This window comes from Podarcis liolepis, assembly GCF_965112155.1.
Source record: "Podarcis liolepis genome assembly, chromosome: 11".
Classification (NCBI taxonomy): Eukaryota; Metazoa; Chordata; class Lepidosauria; order Squamata; family Lacertidae; genus Podarcis; species Podarcis liolepis.
The window spans coordinates 217,320-235,980 of record NC_139565.1 but is presented as its reverse complement, the minus strand read 5'-3'; the positions used below and the strand labels follow the sequence as shown (position 1 = coordinate 235,980).

The following is an 18,661-nucleotide window of genomic DNA, read 5'->3' as shown; positions in this document are numbered from 1 at the left end:
GCAGCTTGGAGTATAGTACCATCAGTATGCTGATAACATGCAACAAGTCAGGTGATAGACTGGTATCTGCAGCAATGGATTCATGAGGACCAATAAATGGAAGCTGAATCCTGGTAAGATGAAGAGATTGATGTTGAGTGGTTCCTCGTGTTGGGAGATGTCTGTTCTGAAGAGAGATCCTTTTTTTGATGTTTGTAACTTGTGGCTGTTGTTGGAGTCATCACTGCCACTTGGAACCTAGGTGTCTTTTGTGGCAAAGGAACACCTATGCCTCTCTCTGGTTGGTTCACCAGCTTTTTCTTTACCTGAACCAAGATAGCATGGCTATAGTACTAAGTGCTCTTACAACCTCTTGCTTAGACTACTGTAAAGCTCTCAACTTGGGGGTGTCCTTGAAGGTGGTCTAAAAACTCCAGGTGGTGCAGAATGTGACCTCCAGCTTGTTGACTGGCTCCACAAAATGGGATCATGGAATAGCTCAGTCAGTAGAGCAAGAGACTCTTAATCTCAGGGTAACAGCACAGAACAGGCACTCTTGAATAATGGCACCCCAAATGCAGAGCTCCCTCCCCACATTTGTCCTCTACTGTTTTTAGGCATCAGCTTAAGTTGCATTTGTTACTTCAGACCTATGGGAATTGATGTATGATCTCAACTGCTACTAGACTGTTTGATCTTTGAGGGTTTTTTCTGATACTTATTTTCTTTATTGTTGGCTCTTATATTCACTGTGTTTTAAGTAGGTTGCTATATACTGCCCTGGGAATCTTTGGGTTGAAGGCAGAACACAACTTTAATAAACAGCAATATATTATGTATTTTTTTTAACACTGGAATTCTCACCAACTGGTTCCTGCCACAGGAGACCTACTTAATAACTACAGGAGAATCATGCTGAACTATGAAGACACATGAGTTAAAAGGAAAAGGATCAATTTTAAAGTCAGTGGTTGTTGTTTTAAAAGGTGAAAGGTAAGGTAAAGGACCCCTGGACAGTTAAGTCCAGTCGAATTTGACTATGAGGTGCAACACTCATCTCCGCTTTCAGGCCGAGGGAGCCGGCATTTGTCTGCAGACAGGGTCATGTACTGGTATGCTTTCGAACTGCAAGGTTGGCAGGAGCTGGGTTTGCAAACTAATGGGAGCTCACTCCGTTGTGTGGATTTGAACTGCCGACATTGTGATCGGCAAGCTCAAGAGGCTCAGTGGTTTAGACCACAGTGCCACATGGGTCCTTTACCTTACCTTAAAAAAACCCTTACTTTACAGAACAGCATAGACATCCATTTCTGAGTTCCAGCCATTCTTCATAGAGTTCTCCACCCTGACTTACAGCCAAGGATTTTTCCAAGGCGCTTCCTGAAAATACAAGAAAAATACTACCGTAACATTGTGTCTTACACTCAATTTTCATTCTGTCTGATAAACGTGAGAGAGCAGGCACAATGATCAAAACTCCAGCAGTCACAAAGCAGAATCCAAAATGTCTTGGCTTATATTCTTCTCGGACTAAGACATTATACCTTTAGCCAAGGGTGGCCAAAAAAATCCTAGTCTAAGTCCAAATCAAACTCCATTTTAATTAGGCTGAGAACCTTTCATACTTCATACCATCTTCAGTTATAACATACTAACATGAATAAGAGGTAAAAGGAAAATATAGTAAGAAAGAGGAAACTCTTCAGACAATTTGTATTGTCCTACAGGGATTAGTCTAATACCAAAGAGCACCCAAACATATACAGCTGGGTGAGCAGATGTACATGTTTCTAAGCAACAACTGTACTTCAAATAATTTAAAAGATAAAGAATGAGTTTTTTCCTCTCTCAAGGATGTAAGTGTGCAAAGTGTTTCAAGAACATTTTTATTTTTACAAGATTTGGGCTCTGATATACAAAACCTTTTTGTTTTATGCATAGTTATACATACCTTCACCAAATTCATTTAGAATAATTGCTATCCTCTTGTTGTGCTGTTCCGTCAAAATATAATTAAGAAGAGTGGTTTTTCCAGCACCTAAAAAAACAGAACAAACTTTTTATGCAAAGAAAATGCGTAAATACATATACATATACAACTTAGAAATAAAAATATGCTTTCAAATAGAACTTTACAGGCAGTGACCAGAACATCCTGAAATGTTAATCTTAATTCCTGATCTCTTCACAAACATTGCACATATTGTCTTAAGATGGACCTCATGTTCTTAATATAAATTTATGGGACACAGCACATTTTTCAAGTTACACTAAAAATATTTCTTTCTTTGCTTCATCATGTAATTTTAACACTCACTTTTGATCACTACAAACTCATTTCCCAGTATTTATAAACAACTACACCGAACAATGGAAAACTCCTAGATTTGATATCATGGCATATCTTCAGAAACTTATGAAGCCAACTTTGAAACTAGGAAATAAACTTCAATGTACTTTGGTCAAATTTCTGGGGGCTAAAAAAATGCAATTTTAATAAGTTCTTGATTCAGTTAAAGTTATAGAAATGTCTTTGAGTTAAAAATAATGTTTCTTCATGGTCAAGAAGCACACCATGACTCTAGCCCCTTAAAAGATGCCAAGGCACCATCATCACCTTGCTGTCATAGAACTCAAAAACTTATCTGTGATAGCAATTTAGCCCTGTACAGATGCTCAAATCCTGCAAAGTAGGGAATCAGCATCATGACTGATATTTGCATCTTGACTTCTGATTTACCTAGAGATTATACAAAGCATGTAAGCTTCTGTGCAAATTTAGGTGATGGGCTGCTGCAAACTAATTCTCCATCTCACAAAGAGTATACTCACAAGAGTATAAGGCATTTCTTTGCTTCTAAATGCAGGCTTGATGCTCCAACAACTGACCTGAACATCCTTGCTCTCTAATCACATCACGTCAACAGCACAGGGATTTAATTCATAACACAATTTATTTATTTTTTTACATTAGTTTAAATTTCTTACATGAACTCTACTATACTCTTCTCTAGTATAGAGCATATACAAGGAAAACAAGACAAGTGCAAAAATTGATGTAATACTACTTTTAAATAAAACAAATCATAGTTCCATATAATAATAAAAATGCATTATTAAGCACCCTACAGTGACAATTTGGCATAGCATACAGTTTATTACCTAAATAGCCAGTAATAATGGTAACAGGAATCTTATATGGAATATCCTGTCCTGCATGGTCCTTTATCTGCTGTTCTCTTATTGGAATCAGCTCAGGGCAATCCTCTTCTTCCTCCACAGTAGAGCCTTCCATTTCTGAGTCACTATAACCACCTGCCAATCAAAGACAACAGTTAAAACCAATGGGGAAGGGCTCAAGAAGGGAAGCCTTTAAACACTAGGAACCAGAGGGCTGTGAATAAGAGACCCTGAAACCCTAACTCTTCACAACCATGTGTGCTATGCCGCATTTTTGCCCCTCACATATTCCTCATTGAAGCATCATGCAGTTTCCCCCTAAATCTATATAAAAGCCAGTCTCCTACCTTGCAGCACAATAAAGCAAAACAATCCAGAATGGAGCCATTCAGATAGGAAGAGGCCAGTTGCTCAATGCCTTAGGTTTCAATCGCTGCATCACTAAGAGCAGGACTTGGTGTGAAGAAGTGTTCCACTTTACTTTCTCCCACAATACTGAATGGCTGCCATTCACTCCTATGGGATCAGGTCAAGTTCTGCACTTGAACACAGCCTCACAGCAAAGAAAAACCTGCAGACCATGTGATCGCTGACATCAACACTGTGTGCAGTACCTACCTCCACTGAAGGCATAGCTGGGGGGAGGGACGTGCACCTGTCACCATTCTGTCTGGCTCTCTTGCAGATTTGGAATGCCTCAACAACAGTTGTTTTAAACTACTTTCTTTTGACCCCAAGTGTTCAGAAAATTCTGTCAAAATCCTCAATCATTGAAAACTAGGAAGTTACATCAGGGAGAATCTTTCATGCGGCTGAAATATTTTGCAAAATTACAAAGAACATGATTTTTTCCATCTTATTTTAAAAAGTCTAAAGTAAAATATTTAATGAAAGTATTTTGCAAAAATATATTCTGATTATTTCTACTTTTAGTTTAGCGTTTTTATTTGTTTACTTGATTGGGGGGAGGCCGCTGCCCCCCCAACCCTTCCTTAGTAAAGGGCAAATATCCAGCGCTCCAGGGTGTTCTCACCAGGGGCGAAAGCTGAGAGGAGCGAGGCCTGGAGGCTGAAGAATAATGTCGTCACCCTTTTCGACTCTTCGGAGCCAGAGATAATGCCTGAGGTGAGGATTAGAAACGCCAAGCAGATCCCGAATCGGGTCCCCGAAGGCGGGGGGTCGCGTCCCTCGGGGAAATTCCCCTCTCCCTCGCGACCCCAAAGGAGACCCGGAAGCCCCGCGCAGATCTCGCGGGACCCCGCTGCGCGAGGAAGCCCCGCCACACTCTGCACATGCGCAGGAGTTCGCGCAGAAGAGGCACCTATTGGACGGACAGCCGCCCTGCCTTCTCTCGCGCACCTGCAAGCTCCGCCCCGTCGCCTCGCCGCTTCCTACCCAGCCATGCACGCATGCGCGCCTCAGCTTCCTTCCCAGGCGAGGAACGTCGGTTCCTTCCTGCTGCCGTACAAGAGGCTGCGAAGGGCCGCGTCATCGGAGACGTCAGAGGGCATCTTGCCATGTCGGCATCGGCGTCACAGGTTCGGGGAGGCAGCGGACCCCTCCTCTCACTCAAGGAATTCTGGGCCCTGTGGTTTACAGAGCTTCAGCTCCCGGCGAAACTTCACAAACCAGAATTCTATAATTGCACCTTTTTAAAAAGAAACACACACACCCTTCAGTGAATTAAAAAAAAAAAAAAGATTTAAAAATCAATTGTGAAAGACTTGGGTGCTTGGGTGGATTGTTCTGCGCGGCAATACCAGGCCCCTTATTGTGGATGGAGCACAGTGGGGTGGAGGTTCCTGCAGAAAAGGTGCTTTGCCCATAGCTAAGGGTGGAAAGAGCAATGGGTTGGTAGCATTAGAAGCACCCATCTGAAATGGCAAATTCTTCCATCCAGCCATATGGAGCTATGCTCCATTCCTGAACCAGAGAAGCTGGTTATAGTTTGGTCATAGCTGCCAACTTTCAGATTTGAAAATAAGGGATCGGCAGCCACAAAAATAAGGGATCAGCAGCCTCACCTGTCCCGGGGACAGTCTACGGGTTATCTAACAATCTGGGATAGCAGTGGGAAGCAGCAGGAAACAGCACTGGAATAAGGGGATTTCCCACAAAAAAGGGAAGGTTGACAGCTATGAGTTTGGTTTTCACGTGGCTTTGAAAAAGTGCCAATAGTCTCCAAATCAGCCCCACACGGAAAGACGGCTGCTCATGAACACTGCTTCGTGTGAGTCCCGCCAGGCAAACTGTGAGTGGGGGTGTAGCAGGGGCAGGGCCGCAGGGGTGGCTGGCCATCAATGGTCAGAGAGAATTGAGCGGAGGCAGGGCCCAGTGAAAGCAAGGAAAATCTTATTTTTCATTTGCAACAGAGGAGGACCTGGAACAAGGGTGTGCAATAACTTTTAAAGATTTTGGAAATTGCCCAGTCCCTTAGTCAAAGACTACCCAAACGTATCATACACATGTCACAGAAAAAGGCAGTCTAAAACAGAAATTCAAAAATGTGGCTTGTCTCCTGTCTGACAAAATTGGTCACCGGTGGCCTCTTTTGAGATGGTAAATACCTTAGTTCTTGAATCCAGGCAGTGAATGTCCTATGTGAGTGCCTGGAGGCGGTTGGAGGATGGATAATAATAATTTATTTATACCCTGCCCATCTGGCGGGGTTTCCCCACCCACTCTGGGTGGCTTCCAATAAAGATTAAAAATACAATAAAACATCAGTCATTAAAAACTTCCCTAAACAGGGCTGCCTTCAGATTTCTTCTAAAGTCAGATAGTTGTTTATCTCTTTGATATCTGATGGGAGGGCGTTCCGCAGGGCGGGCGCCACTACCGAGAAGGCCCTCTGCCTGGTTCCCTGTAGCTTGGCTTCTCATAGTGAGGGAACCACCAGAGCTGGATCTCAGTGTCCAGGCAGAGCGATGGGGGTGGAGACGCTCCTTCGGGTGCACTGGGCCGAGGCCGTTTAGGGCTTTAAAGGTCAACACCAACACTTTGAATTGTGCTCGGAAATGTATTGGGAGCCAATGTAAGTCTTTCAAGACCGGTGTTATGTGGTATCGGCAGCCTTTCCCAATCACCAGTCTGGCTGCCGCATTCTGGATTAGTTGTAGTTTCCGGGTCATAGAATCATAGAGTTGGAATAGACCACAAGGGCCATCGAGTCCAACCCCTTGCCAAGCAGGAAACACCATCAGAGCACTCCTGACATATGGTTGTCAAGCCTCTGCTTAAAGACCTCCAAAGAAGGAGACTCCACCACACTCCTTGGCAGCAAATTCCACTGTCGAACAGCTCTTACTGTCAGGAAGTTCTTCCTAATGTTTAGGTGGAATCTTCTTTCTTGTAGTTTGGGTCACTTCCAAAGGTTGCACCACGTAGAGCGCATTGCAGTAGTCCAAGCGGGAGATAACTAGAGCATGCACCACTCTGGCGAGACAGTCCGTGGGCAAGTAGGGTCTCAGCCTGCATACCAGATGGACCTGGTAGACAGCTGCCCTGGACACAGAATTAACTTGTGCCTCCATGGGCAGCTGGGAGTCCAAAATGACTCCCAGACTGAGCATCTGGACCTTCAGGGGCACAGTTGCCCCATTCAGGACCAGGGAGTCCCCCAAATCTGCCCGCCTCCTGTCCCCCAAGAACAGTACTTCTGTCTTGTTAGGATTCAGTCTCAAGCCATTAAATCCATCCTCCAACCGCCTCCAGATACTCACACAGGACATTCACTGTCTTCACTGGTTCCAATTTGAGAGGTAGAGCTGAGTGTCATCCACATACTGATGAACATCCAGCCGCAATCCCCTGATGCTCTCTCCCAGCAACTTCATATAGATGTTGAAAAGCATGGGGGAGAGGACGGAACCCTGAGGCACCCCACAAGTGAGAGCCCAGGGGTCTGAACACTCATCCCCCTCCTCACCACTTTCTGAACACAGCCCAGGAGGAAGGAGCAGAACCACTGTATAACAGTGCTCCCAGCCCCTCTAGACGGTCCAGAAGAATGTGATGGTTGATGGTATCAAAAGCCACTGAGAGATCCAACAGAACTAGGAAACAGCTCTCACCTTTGTCCCTAGCCCGCTGGAGATCATCGAGCAGCACGACTAAGGCAGTTTCAGTCCCATGATGAGGCCTGAATCCCGAATGGAAGGGATCCAAATGGTCCGCTTCTTTCAGGCGTGCCTGGAGTTGTTCAGCAACTACTCACTCTATACCTTGCCCAAGAATGGAAGATTGGCCAGGTCTAGAGATGTTTTTTTAAGATGCGGTTTAATGACTGCCTCTTCCAGCAGGTCTGGGAAAGCTCCCTCACAAAGAGAAGCATTCACCACCCCGCCAAGCCCATTGCCCAGCTCTTCCTGGCTCACTTTTATAAGCTATGATGGGCAAGGATCAAGGAGACAGATGGTCAGTGTCACTTGTCTAAGCAGCCTGTCCACATCCTTGGGGGTAACAGATTGGAATTGATTCCATGCAACTCAACCAGACAGGGCTCTAGCACTCTCCTACCCTGGCCCTTCTCCCACGGTGGAGTCTACCTTTTCCTGAATCTGAGCGACTTTATCTGCAAAAAACTTTGCGAAATCGTTGCAGGAAATATTTTACCAGACCCCGGTGGCAAACGTGGTTCAGTTAAATTGTGAACCACCTCAAAGAGTCCTACTACTATTTTCTGCAGATGCAGTAGAGGTGGTGAAGGAAGTACACTTTGCCCTCGCTATCACCACTTGGTAGGCTCGACGTTGAGCTCTAACCCATGTCTGGTCCGGTTCAAAATGAGTTTTCCGCCACCGGCACTCTAGCCATCTCAATGACTGTTTTATCGCCCTCAGCTCCAGGGAAAACCACCGGGCTGTCCGGGCTGCATACAATTGGAGGGGGTGCTTTGGAGCAAGACAGTCGATAGTCCTGGTTAACTCTGCATTCCAGCGGGCCACCGGGGAATCAGTTGAAAGGCCATCAACATGGGATAAAGCATCCCTTACCACTCTCTGGAAACCATTTGGATCCATTAAGTGCCAGGGGGCAGACCATCTGAATTGGTCCCACCTCCCTGCAGAGGGGAAGGGCCGCAGAGAAGTCCAGTTGCACCAAGAAGTGATCTGACCATGGCACTTCTTTTGTTTCGCTTTTACTTATTGTCAGATCACCCACATCCATAGAGGTAAACACCAGATTTAAGGCATGTCCATGACTATGAGTTGGGCCAAACTTATTCAGGGACAGCCCCATGGAGGCCATGCTTTCCACGGAGTCCCGAGCAGCCCCTTGTAAGGTTGTGTCGACGTGGATGTTAAAATCCCCCAGGACAACCAATCTACGTGTCTCCAGGAGAACATCTGCCACGACCTGAAGCAGCTCGGGCAGGGAATCCTTGGTGCAGCAGGGAGGTCAGTATACCAAAAGGAATCCTGCGCAGCCCCTATTGCCCAACTTCCAGAACATGCACTCAGAAAACTGGGTCTTCCCAATAGGATGCCTGGTGCAAGCTAATGACTTCCTAAAAATCACTGCAGCCCCCCCTCCCCACCCACATGACCTGGGTTGCTGTGCGTAAGAGAAACTTGGTGGACAAGCAGCAGCAAGAACAGGCCCATCTGCTTCACCCCACCAAGTCTCTGTTACACATGCCAGGTCAAGTCCTCCATCCACGATCAAGTAATGGATGGCAGTGGTCTTATGAATCATTGACCTTTCATTGCACAGCAGCACCTTCAGGTCATGTGTTTCTCCCTTGCTGATTCCAGTATCCATCTGGTTAAGACCAGACCTGGAGGCAGGGATAGTCCTCAAACAGCGACTAAATCTGCTTCCTTGGTAATGACATGGTCTGGTCTTAGCGTAACTCCTCCTCCTACTTGTGACCACCGAGATCAGATGTCCCAGTGACCCCCCCCCCGGTGGAACCTGCCCCAGCCATTCTGTTGGCTGGGGCTCACTCCCATCCAGCCTTGACCCCGCCCCTTAAAACAAAACGCAAACTATACAACAGCTAATACAACAATAAAAAACCAAACAAAACAGTAACAATTATACTAAAATTAATCCCCAACCAGTTGTTCATCCCATCCCCAACAAAGCAAAAGGGGAGGAGGGAAATTAAAAAAAACTTTAAATGCCACAGACTACTTAAGAACATTTTAAAACACATTAGACACTTGGAACAGGGAAGCAATCCGAAGGCAATACCATTGACTAACCTAGTATAGTTATTTTAAAATATTTCTATCCCACCTGTCCACATTTCAGCCTGTAAAGCGGTTATAAGAATAAATCACATATCCAGGATTCTTACTTGCTTAACAGAAATCGGGGGGGGGGGGGTTGGTTTGGTAATTTTGCTTCTCCTCGTGTCCTCTCCTAACCAAGGCTAGGTGGTGAGAACAAACGGGGAGAGCTGTAACCTTGAAGGTCTGATAATAATAATCTGAAATAACTATTGTTTTGAGAACAAGCCAGGAAACTGGCTGGTATAGAAATAGTATAAAATAATTTAGAATAACCAGAAAACAGGCAGCCGCAGCTACAGCAACCAGAAGGGCACCTGTGCAGGACATACCTGATAGACCTGTCTTCCCAGAAATGGCAGACTTTTTGTTAGAATTTTTAAAAGATATGTTAAAATATCAGGAATTAATTGGCGAAATAATACGCAGGATGAATAAAATGAAAGTAAAACAAAGTGGAACTATGAGGGAAGTCCAGGGGAGTGGGGCAGGAAAAAATGGAAATATTTCATAAAGGATGTATATATTGAAAAAATAAAAACTCTTTTAAAAAAAAGATATGTTAAAAGAAATGCAAAAACATTCTGAAAAGATGGTAGCGGAATTGGGGAAAAATACCAAGATGGTCACAGAGATGACCAATAAACTAGAGAATTTGACAAAAAGAAGAAGAAGAAGAATCTTTGGACCTCTCTGTGAAAGGTTTGGAGGCCAAATCTCAGTGACAACACTGATTTGAGAAAAGAGCAGGCAACAATAAGGGGGGACATGGCAGAACTCTCTGGTAGGATCAGTCTGAAGACAGTTTAGCAGTTTTGGAGATGAGGCAGAAATCACAGGTAGTGAGAAGGAGGGGTGTGCCAGATGAGGGGGAAGAGGACCTCAAAGTTTATCTAGCCAAGGCAATTGCCAATTGGCTAGGTGAAGAACAGGATTACATTTTGGATGCAATTGACAGCTGTTTTGGGGCGAGGTCTAAATTGGTTAAGGCCAGGAAATTAGCTGGAGACTGTTTAGTGACTTTTAATTCCAAGAAGTTAAAGGACGCTATTGTCCAAAATAATTATACAAACATACTCCAGATTGAAGGAAACCCGATTCTCATGCTGAAAGAAATTCCCACTTGTTTGTTACAGAAACGAATTCAGTACAGATTCCTGAAAGATGTTTTGCAAAGAGTCAACATACAATATAAATGGGAATTTCCAGAAGGAATTTCCTTTACATATAAAAGACAAAGACACAGATTTACCAACATAGATCAAGCACAGGACTTCTGGCGAAGACATATGAGAGATTGTGACAACCCATATACACCAACTGAACCAGAGGGAGCAACAGGAGGAATAGGAGAGGGGACAATGGGGGGAAATAGATAATTTCAATAATCAAGAAGAGAAGGAAAAAAGACTCTAGGAAAAATTGGCAGATTTAAAAGTGTGGAATTGGAATGTAAATGGTCTAAACAATAAAGCTAAAAGAAACAAAATTGAACATATAATTATAAAGCAAAATATAGATCAGAAGTCAGCAAACTTTTTCAGCAGGGGGCCAGTCCACTGTCCCTCAGACCTTGTGGGGGACCTCAGACCTTGTGAATAAAAAGGTCCCTCAGACCTTGTGAATAAAAAGATGAACAAATTCCTATGCCCCACAAATAACTGAGATGCATTTTAAATAAAAGCGCACACTCTACTGATGTAAAAACACCAGGCAGGCCCCACAAATAACCCAGAGATGCTTTTTAAATAAAAGGACACATTCTACTCATGTAAAAACACAGATTCCCGGACCATCTGCAGGCCGGATTTAGAAGGCGTTTGGGCCGGATCCAGCCCCCAGGCCTTAGTTTGCCTACCCATGATATAGATGTAATATGCCTACAAGAGATCCATGTAGCAAGAAGACATAAAAGAGTTTTAATTAATAAAAAGTTAGGAATGGAATTTATAACAGCAGACAAATAAAAAAGAGGCATGGTTTTGTACATTAAACAACAATCTGAGCCTTTTAAAAAAAAAGATGAGGAAGGAAGAGTGATTGCTGTACAGATAGTAGTACAAGGTGGAAAAATCTTATTAAATGGAATCTATGTCCAAACTTTTTCAAAGAGGGCCAGATTTGATGAAGTGAACAAGTTGACTTCTTAGGATTGAAGTGAAGCTTTTTGGGGGGATTTTCACCCAGTTATTGAGCTTTTTTAAGAAAAATGATCTTAATAGGTGATATTTTTTTAAAATGATATTTATTGAAAAAAGAATTTTTTTTAAGTTACAAAGAAAAAAGACAAAAACAGAAAAAGAAAAAATCATTTTCAAATTCTCCACTTTCATTACCTTCTTTCCACGACCTCCTCCTCCTCCCATCTCTTGTATCTTCATTAATAATTGTTACAGCAAATCCTTTCCATAATTCATAATATTCTGTCATTACATTACCTTACTCTATTTTCATCTTATCTTATAAAATACCTTAAAACTTAAGACTTAAATCTTAATTTTTACCAACTTCTCATAACCATTACCTTTTTACCTAATTCTTAAAACATTTTTACAAGAGCCAACTAATTTCATTTCAACATTTTTCCAACATTCATCAATTTTATAAAACATTTCTAATGATAAAAAACGAAAATAAAAACAATCCAATCTTCTTCCAGCATCCCCTCCCCCCGGTCTCAGGATTGTCAGTCCTTTTTATCCCATTAGTCTGGCACATTAACCTGGTGATCTTATATCCGAGGCCTTCAAATCTCTTCCATGTCCCTTCCGCAGCTCTTCTTCATATTTTCCTTTCACTCGTGGGAACTCCAGCTTAGTAGTGTTTTTGACCCTTTTCAACAAATCAGCCCCTTTCCCATAGTCCAGACTCCATGTGGTATTTTAAGACATGTTTCAAATTCCCTCCAAATTTGGAAGTCCCAACAGCTCCAAACCTCTGACGGCCCATTGCCAGACTCGGAAAGTCCAAACATCCCTGCATAGGGGGGTCAATCCAACCCCCCATTTCCAAATCAGCCCAAACTTTGTCTTTCCAAATCTGGTTTTTTCCAAGTTCATTTGTCAAATCCAAAGGCTCATTTTCCTGCTGGGCCAAAAGTCCCTCCATCTCTGGCGCCCCAGATTCTGCAACATCCTCTTCTCTCATCTGCTCTGTCAGGACACACTCCTGTTTAAGTTCCTGGGTGGGCTCCATATAGTTTCCCACTACCTGTTCAAATGTTCTGGCCGCATTAGTCATCAAATCCGTCTTCTGACTTAACTGATCCAATAGGGCATTTATTTTACAGAAAGCACCCAACAGTGCTTCTGAAAACATTGTCCTGCAAGGTCACAAGTCCTTTCCCATGGTTGTAATCTGTAGCAGCTGCAAGCTCCCTAGAATTGGTTACAGTTTCACGGTCCCCCTCTAGGGGGAAAACTTCTGGTTGTTCTTTCTTTTAAGGACAATAGCAACAAAGTTTCTTTTTTAAGATATTTTGTCAATATTTGTTCCTTTAAGATGCGAAAGGAAACAATGGAATCACAATGTTACTCTTTTTTTAACTATCTGTCAAAACCTTTGTCTCTGGTCAATGAGCTTCAAAACGTCAATTCTGACACCCCGCTCCAGGATCAGGACGGTGGAAAGTTACTTTACTTTAAACTCACTCCTGCAGGTTTAAACAGTCCAAGAAAGATCCCCCTTCTTCTACTGCTACTGAACGATTTTAAATGGTGAAAACCGATCCTTTGAAAGTGATTTTCTAAGCTCTAGTGTACGTTATCTTTGCTTTCTTCTAACTACAAGGAAATGGAAGGCTGACTTTCTGTTTAGACCTTCCCGTTTCAGTACCAAATTACGGTGAATTTTAAGTCCAATTCCTTTCTAATTGCCAGTTCTTATTTGAAGTCCAATTGTTCAATGTTTAAGTACTCACGGGTGATTATTTTAGATGCCAAATTGTCCCAGGAAAAAGGCAGTGCTCTCCGGCAATGGCTATGCGGCTTCGCTCCACGGAAAAAGCAACTGACTCACAGCACCGCTCCACTTCCCCCTCTTCGCTTCGGAGCCCGTTAGTGGGTTCCTTTGCGGGTTGGGGGCACGCTAAGGGTGCCCGCCGAGTCCCACGGTCACAGGCTTCATCCGCCTGTGATTTCTGAAAGGGTCCCTGCTTCGCCGCAGCGGAAAGGACCCATTTCACGCGGAGCTGCTCCCTCCGGTTCAGAGGGAGTCCGCCATTGCCGATGGCGCCACCCCGGAAGTCCTTAATAGGTGATTTAAATAGGGTGTTTTCACTTGAAATGGACAGAACAATTATAAAAAAGAGACTAAAGAAGGGAGACTCCCAACAAGTTTGTTTTATTTGGCATACATTTGATAGATGTATGGAGAGTCAAACATCCTCTAGATAGAGAGTTCACGTTCTTCTCACATGTGTATGAAAGTAGTGCGAGAATTAATGCAATGTGGCTCTCTAAAGAATTAGAACTAAGAGTAAAAAAAACAGAACTATTGCCAAGAACATTATCAGACCACAATCCATGAATTTTAGAATTGCAAAATGAAAAACATTCCACTTTTAGATGGAAATTAAATGAAGATCTGCTAGACAACCAGAATATGTTGGAAAAGGCAGAAAAATATTAGGGGACCATTTTGAGCTAAATTTAAATCAAGGAATTTTGCAGATTTATATAAGATAGGACCAGGAAAAAAAATTGAAATAGAGGAATTATTGAGAGCAAGTAAATTACCAAAAATCCCAGAAGAGAAGTTAGTAATTCTAAATGCCCCAAAAACATGTTTGGAGGCATTGGAGGCATCAATTTGGCAAAAACAGGGAAAATGCCAGGACCAGATGGATTGACAGCTAAATACAGTGGTACCTCTGGTTGCAAATGGGATCCGTTCCGGAGGCCCGTTCACAACCTGAAAAGAACTCAACCTGTGTCTGCGCGTCTGCACATGCGTGGGTCGCGATTTGCCGCTTCTGCACATGTAATCATTTTGCGCATCTGCTCATGTGCAAGCGGCGAAACCGCGAAGTAACCCTTCCCGGTACTTCCGGGTCGCCACAGGACGCAACCTGAAAACGCGCAAACTGAAGCAAATGTAACATGAGGTATAAAAAATTATACAAGCAATTATTAGCACCATTACAAGTGACAATGAATGAAATTTCAAAGTTTGGGAAGGTGCCGAACACGTGGAGAGAGACTTACATAACTTTAATCCCGAAACAAGAGACAGATCTGACATCAATAAAAAATTATAGGCCTATTTCGCTATTAAATAATGATTATAAACTGTTTGCTAATATTCTGGCCAACAGGATGAAAACAATATTAAAGGGAATTATACATCATGATCCAGGCAGTTAAGTAAGGAAAACATGGAATGAAACTGACTGTAAGATGTAATAATGAAGCAAAATTTGGTATAGAACTGATAATAATAATAATAAAAATAAGCTAATACCGTATATTTCGCACTATAGGACGCACCGGTCCATAGGACGCACCTAGATTTGGGGGGGGGGAATAAAGGCAAAAAAATTTATTCCCTCCCCCCCCGGCCAGGCGCGGGGCTGGGGCAGGGGAAGCCCGAGCTTCCCCCTCCCCCAGAACGGGACCCAGAGCCATGCCGAAGCTGCGCGCAGCTTTGGCATCGCTCTGGGAGCTTGCGGGGCTGGGGGAGGAGGAAGCCCTCCGCCAGCCTCCAAACCATGTCGGGAGACAGCGGGATGGCGCGCTGCGCCTCTCCCGCTGTCCCCCGAGTTTGCGGGGCTAGGCCAGCCTTCTAACCAAGTCGGGGGACAGCGGGAAGGGCGCGCTGCGCCTCTCCCGCTGTCTCCCGAGTTTGCGGGGCTGGCGACGGGGAGGAGCAGGCTCCTCCCCCCCGCCAGCCTTCTAGAAAGTCGGGGGACAGCGGGAAGGGCGCGCTGTGCCCCTGCCGCTGTCTCCCGAGTTTGCGGGGCTGGCGACGGGGAGGAGCAGGCTTCCCCCCCCAGCCTTCTAACCAAATCGGGGGACAGCGGGAAGGGCGTGCTGCGCCTCTCCCGCTGTCCCCCGAGCTTGTGGGGCTGGCGGTGGGGCTCTCCTGAAGCCTGGAGAGCGAGAGGGGTCGGTGCGCACCGACCTCTCTCGCTCTCCAGGCTTCAGCGAAAGCCTGCATTCGCACCATAGGACGCACACACATTTCCCCTTCATTTTTGGAGGGGAAAAAGTGCGTCCTATAGTGCGAAAAATACGGTAATTACCTAAGCAGAAGTAGTAAATATTTAAAAGGTTCTTTAACTCCTCCTCACTTTCTGCCATTAAGGTTGTGTCATCTGCATATCTGAGGTTGTTGATATTTCTTCCAGCAATCTTAATTCCAGCTAGGGATTCATCCAGCCCAGCCTTTCGCATGATGAATTCTGCATATAAGTTAAATAAGCAGGGAGACAATATACAGCCTTGTCATACTTCTTTCCCAATTTTGAACCAATCAGTTGTTCCATATCCAGTTCTAACTGTAGCTTCTTGTCCCACATAGAGATTTCTCAGGAGACAGATGAGGTGATTAGGCACTCCCATTTCTTTAAGAACGGGCCATAGTTTGCTGTGGTCGACACAGTCAAAGGCTTTTGCATAGTCAATGAAGCAGATGTCTTTCTGGAACTCTCTAGCTTTCTCCATAATCCAGCGCATGTTTGCAATTTGGTCTCTGGTTCCTCTGCCTCTTCTAAATCTAGCTTGCACTTCTGGGAGTTCTCGGTCCACATACTGCTTTAGCCTACCTTGTAGAATTTGTTTTGATCTACAAGGCCAAACTTGCCAGTTGTTCCTTTTATCTCTTGATTCCCTACTTTAGTATTCCAATCCCCTATAATGAGAAGAACATCCTTCTTTGGTGTCATTTCTAGAAGGTGTTGTAAGTCTTCATAGAATTGGTCAATTTCAGTTTCTTCAGCACCAGTAGTTGGTGCATAAACTTGGATTACTGTGATGTTAAAAGGTCTGCCTTGGATTCGTATCAAGATCATTCTGTCATTTTTGAGATTGCATCCCAGTACAGCTTTCGCCACTATTTTGTTGACTATGAGGGCCACTCCATTTCTTTTATGGGATTCTTGCCCACGGTGGTAGATATGATGGACATCCGAACTGAATTCGCCCATTCCCGTCCATTTTAGTTCACTGATGCCCATGATGTCAATATTTATCCTTGCCATCTCATTTTTGACCACATCCAACTTACCCAGGTTCATGGTTCTTACATTCCAGGTTCCTATGCAATATTTTTCTTTACAGCATTGGACTTTCCTTTCGCTTCCAGGCATAACCGCAACTGAGCGACCTTTCGGCTTTGGCCCAGCCTCTTCATCAGCTCTGAATCTACTTGTACTTGTCCTCCGCTCTTCGTCAGTAGCATGTTGGACGCCTTCCGACCTGAGGGGCTCATCTTCCAGTGTCATAACTTTTATATGCCTGTTGTTTTTGTCCATGGAGTTTTCTTGGCAGGGATACTGGAGTGGCTTGGCAGTTCCTGCTCCAGGTAGATCACATTTGGTCAAAACTCTCCACTATGACCTGTCCATCTTGGGTGCTCTGCATGGCATAGTTCATAGCTTTTCTGAGTTATTCAAGCCCCTTCGCTACAGCAAGGCAGTGATCCATGAAGGGGATTAAATTAAAGAACCTTTTAATGAGGGTGAAAGAGGAGAGTGCAAAATATGGTCTGAAGTTCAACATCAAAAAACGAAGATCATGGCCACTGGGCCCATCACCTCCTGGCAAATAGAAGGGTAAGAAATGGAGGTAGTGAGAGATTTTACTTTCTTGGGCTCCATGATCACTGCAGATGGTAACAGCAGTCATGAAATTAAAAGACGCCTGCTTCTTGGGAGGAAAGCAATGACAAACCTAGACAGCATCTTAAAAAGCAGAGACATCAGCTTGCCAACAAAGTCCGTATAGTTAAAGCTATCGTTTTCCCAGTAGTGATGTATGGAAGTGAGAGCTGGACCATCAAGAAGGCTGATCGCCAAAGAATTGATGCTTTTGAATTATGGTGCTGGAGGAGACTCTTGAGAGTCCCATGGACTGCAAGAAGATCCAACCTCTCCATTCTTTAGGAAATCAGCCCTCAGTGCTCACTGGAAGGACAGATCCTGAAGCTGAGACTCCAATACTTTGGCCACCTCATGAGAAGAGAAGACTCCCTGGGAAAGACCCTGATGTTGGGAAAGATGGAGGGGACAAGGAGAAGGGGACGACAAGAGGACGAGATGGTGGGACAGTGTTCTCGAAGCTACCAGCATGAGTTTGACCAAACTGCAGGAGGCAGTGGAGGACAGAAGTGCCTGGCGTGCCCTGGTCCATGGGGTCACGAAGAGTCGGACACGACTAAACAACAACAACAACATTGATGGTAAAAACAAAATCCTTGCGATGGTCCATGAATCCACTAGGTGGCACTTCATACTGAACATTTCTACATTATGAATCACACCAACCTTTTGTTTATCCCCATCTGTCATTCCAAGGCATTTTGTTCATCCTGGCATCTGCAACCACACACAGACTTTCTTGGTGGAATGTGCAGGATTAGGTTGTGAAATTGTTCCTGGTTAAAAAAACACCATGCTATGAGTGTTATGGGAGTTTCTCACTGGAAATAATCTGAAAATGGATTTTTATCATTTTTTTTACTGTCCTAGGTGGACCAGCAATCCAAGTAATTTAAAAGCCAGGTGGTTAATTTTTTTCTGTAGTAAGACAAATGTGTGCAGTTTTGTTTATTCTTTGACTCCCACACAGTTAGCTCTAGTCTAATTTATCTTAACTGGTCCACATCACAACCCTATACATGCCTACTTCACTACAAGGTTTAGGATTGCTATCTCAGTATTTTGTCTAGAAGTGCAAAGGAATTAAACTTTTGTATATGCTGTAAATCTGTATTCTCTGAGCATCAGAGCCGCTGCGCAAATTGAAAAGTCAATGGATGAATGCTATACTTCAATATACTAGGTCCCATTGTGACCTGGATAGAATGGGAGGTGGGGTAATAAAATATAAGGGTGAACGGATGCAAAAAAGATATTATCCTGGAGTCGTTTTTATTTCCTCCGTGCTGTGTAAAATACATGTTTAAATTGCATGGCGGCTTAGGCTTTCCCTCCTGTACTGTGCTAGACTGAGTGCATAACTTGCTCACATGCCTGGATTTGTTTTCACAGCCTGTGATTAATTTGTATTTATTTGTCTGTTAAATCCCCACCCTGGGCAGTTGCTCTT

At 44.0% G+C, this 18,661-nt stretch overlaps 1 protein-coding gene across 10 annotated transcripts in view; it reads right to left on the bottom strand.

Moving 5' to 3' along the window:
• The window catches only part of LOC310688456 (zinc-regulated GTPase metalloprotein activator 1A-like), a 33,309-nt gene extending 28,731 nt beyond the window's left edge, over positions 1-4,578 (bottom strand). For 3 of the 10 annotated variants that reach the window (XR_014516949.1, XM_083465011.1, XM_083465009.1), the window contains exons 1-4: positions 4,206-4,551; positions 3,142-3,294; positions 1,931-2,017; positions 1,263-1,359 (exon numbers count right to left, since the gene is read on the bottom strand). Coding sequence is in view for 8 of the 10 variants with exons in the window: in XM_083465011.1 (XP_083321137.1) it covers positions 1,263-1,359; positions 1,931-2,017; positions 3,142-3,274 (317 nt within the window). In the remaining 2 variants the exon portion in view is untranslated. Of the gene's footprint in view, positions 1-1,262; positions 1,360-1,930; positions 2,018-3,141; positions 3,295-4,192 lie in introns of all 10 variants that reach the window. The other 7 variants (XM_083465008.1, XM_083465012.1, XR_014516950.1 and 4 more) reach the window with 6 other exon arrangements.
• Positions 4,579-18,661: the final 14,083 nt, after the last annotated feature.